At 33.8% G+C, this 12,993-nt stretch overlaps 1 protein-coding gene across 1 annotated transcript; it reads right to left on the reverse strand.

Annotated features, from left to right (window-relative positions):
• Positions 1–313: 313 nt before the first annotated feature.
• Positions 314–10,385, reverse strand: LOC123538870 (uncharacterized). The gene is made up of 5 exons (XM_053535781.1): positions 10,136–10,385; positions 3,961–4,179; positions 2,483–3,216; positions 618–699; positions 314–422 (listed from the first exon to the last, which is right to left on the reverse strand). The coding sequence occupies exons 2-5, from the start codon at positions 4,155–4,157 to the stop codon at positions 314–316; spliced, it is 1,122 nt and encodes a 373-aa protein (XP_053391756.1). The 5' UTR covers positions 4,158–4,179; positions 10,136–10,385.
• Positions 10,386–12,993: the final 2,608 nt, after the last annotated feature.

Genomic DNA, 12,993 nt, shown 5'->3' on the forward strand with positions numbered 1-12,993 from the left:
CCCACCACCCAAATTATGATTTTCCGATGGAGCCCACCACCCGTAAATAAAAAATTCGGTTGCCGTCCGACGCCCTCTCCCCCCCCCCCCCCCCTCACCCTCAAACTTAGTACAAAATACCTACGTAAAATATAGAAATGTACCACGCTTTGAGTTATTTTCATTTAAATATTATCCTTCAAGATTTAGAATAAATTCCAAATAAATTGATTTTAAACTGAAAACACTTCTTGCATAAGGATGACTCCAAAGTAAAAAAAGTAAAAATTTCTCGATAGAAAATATTACAAAAAAAAAGAAAAAAAAAGAACTATCAACCTTTGCCGGTAACACTGTTTTTGAGGTTTCCTGTCGGCTTCTTGAATAGCGGAGATTGAGCGTCTGTGCGTTGAAGTTGCCGAAGTATCAATTGTTGGCTGTATCTAGAACACAAGAAATAATTCAGTTCAGTTCATGTCAGTTATGCCGAACACCAAAAACATTCAAAAATAATATTCAGGTTAAATCATTTAGAAGTATTACCGTTTACAAACTGGTTTTGTTTCTTCAAAGAAATCTTTTTTTTTTTCTGATGAACGAAAAAAAAAACAGAAAGAAAAATGAAACTCATCACATACCTAATTATATGATGTTGCATCACATTCTGTAAGTATGGCACTACAAGTACTAACGGAATAGGAAGGAAGAATATCACATTGTCTGAAATCGAAAAAATTACAGTCTTATCTACTACTACTTAAACGCCAGAAAAAAAAACATTATATTTATTAATTACCGTTTAAATAAATTTAAATATATCATTAAAGGATGTAGTAGTCAGAGACAAGAGATGCATTTAAACAAAGTTTTGCTGCGGGTTACTACTAGAACAAGTGAATGAAATATTGCCATGCAATACAAAGACCCCTACTGGAAGGCACCTAATTTTCTCTAATGCAGTATAACATAATGAACTAATATCTGTTTATGATGTATTAACAATATTGTACTATAAATACAATCCAATTGAATTAAAATTTGCATATACAAAAACCTACAGTTCTTGATTGTTTCATAACATCGATAAATATAAACAAGAGTGCCAGAATATCACAATATACGCCCGTCACAGCAAATTTCTTTACACTAGCACCTGTATCTTCATATGGATTTATTTGGGCAAATTATAAAAAAAAAATAAAGTATAAGGTATTTATAGTAACAACAAAGGGAAGTTAATCCTACAAATCTTTATAATACAAGTCCAAACAAAACTCTTTACCCGAAATACACATAAAAATGTTGCACCTCCGAAAAGTAGTCTCAATTTTTCCCTACGGCTAATAATAAAAAGTTACAATATTTAAGCTGTTTATAGTAACAACAAAGGAAAGTAATTCTAAAAACAAGGATACCTCATGGTGGTGAACATTAGTGACCTTTCAGCTAAGGCCCGAAGTTTAAGCACGACACATTGTCTCATCCAGGGGAATATTTTTGCCAACTGATATTTAAATTCTATTTTGCATGACCACTTATAGACCGGACAGCAAAAAATCCTATTGACATTTGATCTCCAAGTGTGATCTTGACCTTTAAGCTAGTGTTTGGGTGTTGCGCCTGACACGTCATGGGGAACATTTGTGCCAAGTAGTATTGTAATTTCTTGATGGATGTCAGAGTTATGGAGTTATGGACCGGACACGAAACAGACCCTGTTTATGTCACGTTAACATTTGTTTGCCAATAGTGACATTGACCTTTGAGCTAGGGGTCTGAAAGTTATGCTTGACACATTGTCTTATCATGAGGTACATTTCTGTCAAGAAATATTAAAATCCCTTTATGGATGGCAGAGTTTTGGACCGGGCAGGAAAAAAGCCCTGTTGGCATGGGAAACATGTTAAATTCCTAAATGAATGACAGAGTTATGGACAGGACACGTAATAGCGGACGGACGGACAGACGGAATGACGGAATTCCTATAGTCCCCGAAACTGTTTTTCAGCCAGTAAGGAACTAATAACTGAGATGTTTCCACTTAACGTTAGAAGTACGATTATTGGATTATTATCGGCACTATCTGAGGCACCAAATTACATGAGAAAAAAATCGATCTTTGCTACTCTTTTAAGCAAAAACAGAAAAAGTGGAAACTCCACAGATTTTCAACACGATAAAATAGAAAAAAAAATGTTGGCTCGGTTTGACTGAGCGAAAGTCACATGTATTCATGGAAGTCACATTGACCTACCTGTAGTGATATTTTTTTTTTTCATTTATAGACTATGCTAGGTTAATTGTAAATTGTTTGGGCCAAACTAATCAAGTATGTTGAATCTGCCTTTTTGATTCGTTTACATCTGGGAAATTTTAAGTAACACAATATACAGAATATAATATCAAGCAATAAGTTCCACTTTTGTAGCTGCAACGCGTACGAATCGACATATATTCAGTAAGGTTGAAAAGAGACATTAAATACAAAAGAACAGTATCTTACCAAGCAATGCCAATCTCCAGGTTCCTTCACTTCTTGCGAACAATACATATAGGAGCGATATCAATATAAGCAATAAGAAGAATACTAACTGGACTACAGCGAAACGTAAGCTTTTCCAGTAAGGACGAATCATAACAGTAGTAAGACTTTTTAAGATATTCTGATGAATATGAAACTCTTTGTGAATATTTTGAGCTCTAAAATAGTATGAAACATTCCGTGATACTTCATCGTTTATCTTTGTTTCATCTTGCCTATTCGGTCTCACCCAAATTCCTCCAAACTTTGACAATATACGGTTTTGTTGCTGTGATACATGGGTTTCATCTCTATCCAGCAAACTAAACAAAAATTCTTTGCATTCGACATCATTAACGTAAGTATTCACGTCAGGATCACTCAACAAAGTTTGCAGGGTATTAAAACAGTTGTCCGTCTGTGTGTCTGTCACACAAGTTGTTGAATTATGAACAACTGCATTTCTTGCCTCCCTAAGGTTCTTAAGCGTACTTTGTTGAATCTTGAAAACGTTGCAATTAGCCCAGATATAACTTTCAATATACAGGTCTTGTAAGTTGATAGTGTGCATTGAGCAAATAGTTGGAACAAAGACTTCTGCTATATCTATGTATGATGTCGGCCATTTCCACGACTCCATTCGCTCCCATGCAACTGTTTTGACACGCATATATTTCTGCAAATAACTTTGCCAGCTTCCGCACGATTTGCACCACCTATAAAATAAATGAATTTATTTCATACCTAAATAGTATACAAATTTAACCATATGATTGCTTTTCTTTCTATTACGTGAAAATACATTAGAAACCAGTATTGCACTGTGTGATTTTGAAATGTTTTAACAGTCTTTTCAAGAATATAGAGAATATCCGAAAACTATAGTCCATAAACGCTCTATTTTTTATATTGGACTAGAGTCCAAGTCCATCATTGTATTAGACGGGACAACTCTTCCCATTCCAAAGAGACAGTCTGGATTATTTTCCTTGTATACAGCTTTCGTATGCAGACACCGGTAGACTATTATCTAAAACAACAGCTGTGACAACTTTCATATTTCTGAACAAAACATGTAATGTGAACACTCAATTTCTTAGCGAAAACATTTGCTATCCTATTATTATAGGTTCCGTTCAAAATTTGATGAAAAGTTATTTTCATTTTTGGCGATGGATCAATAAAAACACGATAACGCACACTTCTAACATTAACATTTATGTCTTGAGAGAAGAATCTGATTTTCAAATGTTTGTTGTAAAGTATTTGGAAATCGTCATTATACTCAGTGTTAAATAACTCATAATATGACAAATCAAGACAGTTGCTGTTTCTGCATTTTTAAAAAAATAATCATGCTAGTTTGAAATAAAATATGAGAATATTTGAGATAGTCAGTATTTTTTTCATAGATAAAATACATTTTGTGCATATGAATAGATGAATAGATAATATCTTACTTCTTTACATCCCGTCCATACTGTTCACTACAGCGAGACGTACATTTAGGCTCATTACCCAAGCTGCTGCATATATTTGCGTGTACTTTCTTCAAACCGGTTGCTGTGTACCCTTTAAGTTGATATCCAACATATGCAAATGCTAAATAGACACATATGAAGTTTTGATAACCGGAATCCTTGGTAAATTCGTCCATTTTCTCAGGTGAATATATTACCCTGGAAATTAAAAATGTCATAACAGTGTTTATTAAATTGCAAAAGGATGACCAAAAATATTGAAAATATTAAAGTACTCCGCATATACATTCTACACCATCGGTTCTCGGTTTCTCTGCCATTTTAACATCTATACATATAGAACAGTGATTTTCTGAAACCCACGACATAAACAAACGTATATTATAATTATATTCATTAGGTATAGTTCAGGAATAATATTTTATGTTTATATGCTTAGTAGTCATTTAGTTTATAGTGCTTTTCCGACGAGTCTATCCATTTTACTACAGTTATACAGTTTTTTAATAAACAAATAAAACATGCATCCCTCTTTTCGTCATTTCTTTCTTCATCATAATGGTCTATGCCATTAACATTCCTATCAACTGCACCGATACCATGAAAATCTTGTCCATCCATTTTGTATCCCCCATTTCTTTTTTGTGGGGGAATTGGAGGGGGGAAGGGGGCACTTAGATTGTCATTTTCCGTTCGTCCGTCCTTCCATCCGACCGGAACTCTCTGAATACATCTTCTGACTCAGAAAAGTATTTACATTTGTCTATGGTCCGTATCAAGTTCCTTCTTTGTTAATTTGTGTCATACGAAATGTCAGTTGGTTGATCTAATACTGAACTCAACACAAAACGCAGTTGATTGACAATGTCTTGGGATGCCAGACATGTTTATTTTCATAACATGTATTTTGAGTATAAACATGTGATCAAATAATAAATCAGAAAGATCAAATTACTATTTAGTAAAATACATGTTATCAGACAAATGACACAAAGTTGGACAACAAAAACCACCAGTTGTATAAAATGACATGAGATAGGGAACTGACAAAAAGTTGGAACAGCAGATGACAATATCATAATGCTGACAAAAATGTAAAAAGCACCTTGAACCAAAAAACTAACATTCCTGAATATACCTTCATTTTATGATTTAAGATATTCAAGAAAGCTAAAAAAAAATGCGAGCCGGCTGCCCCAACCCTAACTTTACCCTCACCTTTTCATTTTTTTGTATTATTAGGAGAGCAAAGGGGGGAGGTAGTGGATTCACAATGCTGCAAACGGAAGGGTGTCCCCACCCCTTAACTTTCTTGATTTACAATGCACTAAAATTACTCTGATCACATTTTTAAATTGATATGTATTAATGTTAAAATACTGTATTATATCAGTGAAATGTTGCACAGTCTAAAGCTTACACCTCTTATATTAGAAAGCAAAACAATTTTATATAATCCAGGCAACACTATTAACAAACATATTTCTATCTTAGGTCAAACAATAGGGAAAAGTTTTGTCATTATAAAGGAAAGCATAATATTAAAGTTACAAAGTTAATGTCAGTAGTCTGGTGGGTGGTGGGGCGGTAAGGGAGAAAGAAAATATTAAACAATTAAATCGATACAAATGCAAATAAACAAAATATTCCAATTCTTTATTTCCGACAGCGCTTCCTGAATTGAACTCAGGCCTATGCGACCAGTATGGTTCCACTTAATTAGAACTTAATCGAGCTATTTTATTGGCTGTGAAAAGTGCGTGCAACTAGCGAACTGTACACAGGGATAAAGGAATTGTTATCTACATCTGGACCTAATTAACGGACCAGGCAGGCAGTACATACACAGACCACTTGTATACATGTACACTGTCTATAAGCTCGCCACACAGTCAAACATAAACAAATTTATATGCAATATAAATTATGATTTTAAAGAAGGTTTTGGAGAGTTATCGATGATTTAGGAGCTCATGCTTACAAGAACAAATAGACCATGAGCCAGAGGGGGTTTTGCTTCCCCCTCAGGGGGAATTTTGTGGACCATATTTTTTTGAAACCTCAATGTATGGTGAACATTTTGGCATAAAGTTTGCAAATGGCGAGCGGGGCTTTTCCCCGTAACCACGCTTTAAAATACGTTACCCTCAAAACCTATAATTTTTCATCAATTTTTAAAGACAAATGGTACTATTATGTTAGTAAATCATTTCAACTTTGCATATGTTATTTCAAGTTGTATACTAGATGCTGCAATCTGATTAATTTTTAGTGTCTATAATGTAATGTTAAAGAAGAAAAATACCGGAAAAAGATACGTTTTTACCTTAAAAATCCAAACATTTTTGGCATAAAGTTTTTACTGCAAATTGAGATGACCAGGTAATCAAAAATTGAAGTTACCATTAAAAAGTTCAAAGTTTAACAAAAAAATTGATGTATAGATTGCCAGTATAAGTTAGGAGAAAGCTGATTTTTAGCGATTCTTAAAATGTAACATCATTCTTCCAAAATGTGCTATTTTTCAATCATACATAATTCAAACATGTTTTTCTTAGAAATGTTCATATCAATTTTATATTAACATTCTTAAGTTACTGTAATACTACTTTTTTATTTATCAACAAGCCTCTAACTTGTAAGATATACAAGACATACTTTATCATTTGAAAAAAAATTACAATACAATTCTGTTCTTAACAGTATAGTTTTGCATTTCAAACTGTAGGTGTAACTTAAAACACATGTATTTATATATCAAACTAAGTTACAATTTGCGTTACAAAACACACAAACTGTATCTCTTGTGTTCTGTTACCTTAAATCTACTTTAGCATTTAGAAATAGCATATTTACAATTCAATCAAAATATGTTTTAACAGAGCTTTGCATTTTAACTTTAAACACATGTATTTAAAAAACAATCTACGTTACAATTTACGTTACCTAACATATAAACTATACATTTTCATGTATTCTGTAATGTGAACACATACTTTATCTTTGAAAAATAGCAAATTTACAATTATTTTTTTGTTTGAAATATTTTGCATTCAATTTTAAACACATACATTTAACAATCAAACTATGAAACTATAATTTAATTTGCATGACCCATGATTACATCTTCATGAGAACACTACGCACACAAACTTTTTTTTAAACACTTAATATATATATGTCAGCTATTTTAGCACATTGTAGTGACATACTTACAATATATACAGACATTGCCCGAAACAGTGCGCTATAATGATATTAAATTTGAAACAGACATATCACTATAGTTAGAAATCTAGTTCATGTTTATGCACATGTACATTTTGTTAACTGCTGTAAGTTGTAACTGTGATTGCTTTGAATGTGCAGTAGATTCATTCATCAACATGGACTTCATCCAACATGTTGTCAATCTCGACTGTATCCTTAAGTAGATGTACCATGTACATATCGTGGGCTGAACGCGAAACTATTGTAATTGTATAAAGATTTAGAACAAGATACAATAGTCTCCGATATAGCTTCTATGGAGCCGGTATCCAATAATGGTCATGACTGGAATACTGTAACTTTCTTTAATACTGTCTGTATATATTGATGGTACGTAGTTCAAGAAGACAATTATAGAAACTGCCTCAAAATAAGATACCCTGTAAGTGAAATTGGTGTAACTCAAGTAGGTAAAAATAAAATGCAAAATGGTACATTAGATTTGCCCAGTCTGAAGGCTAGTTCTTACAAAAGTAACTCTTTTGATGGCAAATATGGGACTTCAAACTTTGTGTGAAGGTCATAACTCCTTGACAAGTTAATGCCAGACCGAGGCCCAATTTGATATCCAGTCATTTGAACTTCATCTGGTTTCTAGGGAACCTAAGGTCGGAGACAAACTAAAAATATTGGGGAATATTGTTACTAAAAGTCAAGCCACTTGTGTGAATTTCGGAGGCCACTTCCTTCCAAAGGTTTATGGACCTCATACTAGCAACGCCATTCAACATCAAGAGCTCGCTAGAGTATTGCACTTCAATCACACTGGGGAGTTGCCTTTTAATCATGTTGGGAACCAACAGTTAATTTATCCTTGATTTGTCTAGGTCATGAGGGCATACAGGCCTGAAGGTTGCAGCCACTAGAAACAGTGTCATTGTATTCGATACCACCTTCTCTACCAGGCTTCCATCTTCCCGCATTAAACCTAAGTGCATGTACGTCAAGTCCTTCTCCATGGCAACAACTATGGAACAAATATATGTTGAGCGATTCTTGTCCTGCGTCGCAAACTGTAGTGTCCTTGTTTGGGGATCTATGTCCTTCATCTCAGTTTTACTAATCACTTCATTCAGAGATTGGTAGTTTACACTACCCTTTCTGTGCACAATCCGGGGGAAAAGGGTCGGGTTATGACAACAATTACAGTAAGGGCCTTGCTCCTGACACTATGGCTTTACACAATTATGGAAAATCGACTTGGAGGGGTTTTGTGCAGGGTCTTTGGGATGTGTTCAGTCTCCTGCTCTGATGGATAGTCCAGTAGAGATACGTTGTGCTAGAGTCTCACTTGTGGGTCTGGTTGTGACTTGCTAACTCTTACTCATAAGTGGACGTGTGGATTTGGTTAAGTGTTAATACATAACATTTGTTCACCTAAAATGATATGTACATATCGTCACCTCAGTGCAAAAAGTGGATAACTCCATTGACTTAAAGAAGGACTTATTCACTGACTGCGCTAAGGTGACGATATGATAATTTCAATTTTAAATACATAAACATATGTAAATGTCTTGTTTATTATGATTAATTGAACAATTGGCATGTTTTTAATATTAAATTAGCATAAATGGTGAATTAAATAAAAATTTGCATGGTAACGTAGTTTAAATCTCTGTAACTCGTTAAAATCCCAACGGAAACTTGCAAACTTTTGTCTGTGAATGCCAACTACCATAAGGTTTAAGAAAATCATAGTGTTGAAAATTCCCCCGGGGGCGTGGGGGGGGCGGGGCAGGGACAATTGTCAGCTCAAGGTCGGGGCGGGGGGGGGGGGGCAGGGACAATTGTCAGCTCAAGGTCTAAAAGATTTTTATCCATTACACCTCTTCTCTTTTTATATTTTTACTGCTATAGTCCCAGTAACTTTGTGTTGCCTCAAGATAATTTTGACGCTAAGATTACTTTTAAAAAGTGGGATGTGCTCATTAAAGAATAGAAAAATCAAGAACTATTTAAATTCATATATTTTCATGCAATAGTACTCAAACAGACTGGAAAACAAATATGTATCATTGTTGGAATCCTTCAACAAGTGAATAAATGAATTATAAAATCATGTATCTGTTCAGTCTTATTTCTGCAGATAGGATAGCCATGCAGTGATTTCTTAAACCATAGTTAGGTGAGGCATTGTCACTGATCATATCAATTTGCACCTTGTCTGAATAAACAGCTTTTGATTAACTAATGTCCATTAAAAGGACATAAAATCACATGCATGGATTAGTGGGTACTAGAGAAATTCTCTGAAATCTGGACAAAAAGTACTAACTTTACAAGTGAACAATAAATATGGCACATACGGTGCTGGAAACAAAACTGTTGTGAAACGGCGGTTGTGATGCGGCCAAACATTTTTTTTGTTTTCAATTAAAATCTACCATTTTGCCCGCTCCAGTGTGAACGGTTTTTTATGTTAGCAAACACGTTATAACACATGTTTCTCACTTGTCCTAAATATGTAATGTCGAATGAATTAATAAGAAAGCTTTTTATCTACAGGCATGTATATGGTACTGTAATCCAATCGGCAGTCTGATTTGGTGAAAGGAAATAATTCATTTAATTTACATTTTAATAATATACTTGAGAAATAGTGTGAATTTTCATTTCATGCGATTTGTTGGAAAATATAGCATATGATTCCATTTGTTTAGTTCATATACTTTCTTCTCATCACTGAATTGTATCTTCAAGGATTAAATTTGATTTTGTAGTTTTACAATAGTCAAATGTCTGTTTGTATGAACAGATGCTAGTTATTGATGGAATATCACATCTTAAACGAATTTGTCCACAAGTTGTAAAAAAAAAAGCTAAAATTCTATTACAACCTTTATGTATATCATTAAGAGATTGTTGAGCTGTATACATATACCAGTTTAAGGCTCAGTATTGCCTTGAAAATGTACTCCAGCCATAACGTCGATAACTCTTGCAGCAACAGAATCAAGCTTAATGACTTTTCTCACGTTTTTCTCGTTTCTCACGATAATTATCATCTTCTCTGATATAGCACATCCGTCTATTCTGTTTCGCCTAAGTAGAGCATAGCCGTTTGAGAAGTAACATTTTTCCCATACATAGTCTCCAGGAGTTTGTTCTTTGTTTGCCTACAGCCTGGTATGGCGGCGATTCATACAGGACATCTTCATGGGCATACATATGAGAGGAGATAGAGTTTTTCATTATGACCCTAAACAGCTTCCATAAAGTCATCAAATTCAGGAAGGAAAGACATAAAAACGCGGTCACACATTAAACCGGAATCCACCTTAAAACCGGAATACACCGGAATACACTTTCCATAACCGGAATACACCTGTATTTTTTAAGTTAAAAGGTATTTTTGAAGGTTTTTTGATATAATTCAATCATATATATCATAAATAATTAACATACGGAAAAAAAATAAAATACGTTCATGCAAAATGATTTTATACGAGATTGAAGTTCGGCGACCGCGCGAGAAATTCCCATAACCGAAATACACCCGTATTTTATTAATAAATGGTATTTCTGTAGGGTTTATTGCAGAAATCATTTGTGTATAATATAAATAATAAGTTTACAAAAGGAAAATAAAATACTTTCACGAAAAACTATTTTATACGAGGTTTGAATTTGGCGAGCGCACGGGAAAAACGTCTTTATGTAAAATAAAGCAAAAATGAAAAATACAAAGTATTTATTTTATGCTAACTAATGAAATACTGTATTCTATCAGTTAAATATTTTCATATCTCATTACTCACACTGTGAAAATATGAAATCTATATTTTCACACTGTGAGAAATATAGCTCCGCCCCCTCATTACATTGTGTATGAATTTTAAATTATTTGCTTAAAACAGGATGAAAATTGTAGTCGCACTTTTTTTTTATAGTATATTTCTCGACTCAAATTATTTTACTTAAAGAGAATTTCATGCCATTATGCAGCAAAAAATAAAACAAAATGGAACTTTATGTTGCATGCGTCTTTATAACGTCACAGCACGTCTGACGTCATGTCTGTTTACGCGCGTCTGTTTCCCGCGCTGAGATTAAAACAGTTGCAAAATGCATATCTCAACGTAATTGAGCATAAAATAAAAAGAAAATTTGTTTGTTTTTCGTGAATATTGAATATATCTCACCTCGAAGTGAGAAAATTTTCACATTTTCACTCGCGCTACCGCGCTCGTGAAAATATTTGAAATTTTCTCACTTCTCAGTGAGATATATTCTATATTCACTCAAAACAAACAGATATCCTCTATATATACACAAGTAAAACTAAGAAAATTTGTCAATAAATTTTATTTTTTATGAGTTTTGAATACCAATTTCAAATTGGTAGTTAATTAATGCTGTGTGTACTTTAAAACGAGTATAATGACCCCAGTGGGCATTCGACGTCGTAACGACGTTGATACGACGTCGGATACGGACGTCGATTCGACGTTGTGTTTTGGTTGAAAATGTAAGTTTTTTAGACGTCGAAACCCCGACGTCGAAACAACGTCGACACCCAACGTCGAAACAACGTCGACACCCGACGTCGATTCAACGTCGGGTTTCCAACGTGTAAACAACTAGCAATTTTTATAATGGTTTTCTTCTAGAAGCTATAATTAAGCGTCGATATCGAAGTTTTCTAAATCAGGACTTTTATGTGAAACTTCCTTTGATTCCAATTTCTCTAGTGATAACTTTGTTGGATTTAGAAAGTATAATTGTTGACTCGTTTCTCGTTGTTTACAACCGGAAATGAATATAGCACGTGGGTTTTTGGGGCGTTAAGAAAAAAAAGTTTTTTTTCATATTTTTAAAGTTTCTGTGATTCATTTAAGTTTAATTCATGATAAAAATGAGTTTAAAAAATATTTAATTTAAAAAAGATGAAAAAAGTACAATATTTACTTCAGAAAAATCGTCTCCTAGCGGTGACTCATGCTTTATCAAGGGAGGTACTAGTAAACTAGTGAATGCAGTTCCTGGAGAAATTGCGATGCATCTTTTATCCATTTCCGATTAATTTATTAATAAAGAAAATTACTAAATTTTATTGTAAAACGTTAACCAGGTCCACTTGCAACAATTACAATTTCGACCAAAATTCAACGTCGATACAACGTCGAAACCTGACGTCGTACCGATGTCGCACTTTCGACGTCGGGAAGACGTTGTATTTTGGTTGTCGACGTCGCGACCTAATAACAACTTAGAACCGATGTCGTTTCGACGTCGCATGCCCGCTGGGACATACCTTAATGACGCTGAAATTGAAAGAGTAAATATTGAAGTAAACATTTGTAATCTTAAAACAAAAAAATCCTTCCATAGAAAAAATCTAAACTACTCAAAACCAAACTTCAATTTTCCATGACCTACCGGTGTATCATTAATTACTTACTTTTTTATCGGTAGAAATTCAAAGATTCAGAATTGTTTAAATGTTTTAATACCATGTTCTTCAGTAAGGCAAAATTTATTGTTATTTAAAAAAACTTCAGTATATTTTTTTCTATAATAGTTCTACGAGATTCTAATACTAACAGTTCGTTAATACTGACCTTCTGTGTTTATCTAAATATCCTGAAATCACCGATAGAAATTAAAGAGCAATGATTTTTTTTGTTCAATTGTCGCGCACACAGCATAGATACCTCTAAGAGAACGCAAAAATTGTTTTGTCTAACTTGTCGAGAGTAATATAGTTATAAGGGATTTTCTCAAAGTAAATGTACACTT

This window comes from Mercenaria mercenaria, unplaced genomic scaffold (genome assembly GCF_021730395.1).
Source record: "Mercenaria mercenaria strain notata unplaced genomic scaffold, MADL_Memer_1 contig_5088, whole genome shotgun sequence".
NCBI lineage: Eukaryota > Metazoa > Mollusca > Bivalvia > Venerida > Veneridae > Mercenaria > Mercenaria mercenaria.

Coding starts and splice junctions, on each gene's coding strand:
- LOC123538870 (XM_053535781.1), bottom strand. CDS start 4,157: ATGGACGAATTTACCAAGGATTCCGGTTATCAAAACTTCATATGTGTC. Junction 700..2,482: donor CTGGAGATTGGCATTGCTTG/GTAAGATACTGT, acceptor TTTCGATTTCAG/ACAATGTGATATTCTTCCTT. Junction 423..617: donor ATGCAACATCATATAATTAG/GTATGTGATGAG, acceptor CTTGTGTTCTAG/ATACAGCCAACAATTGATAC.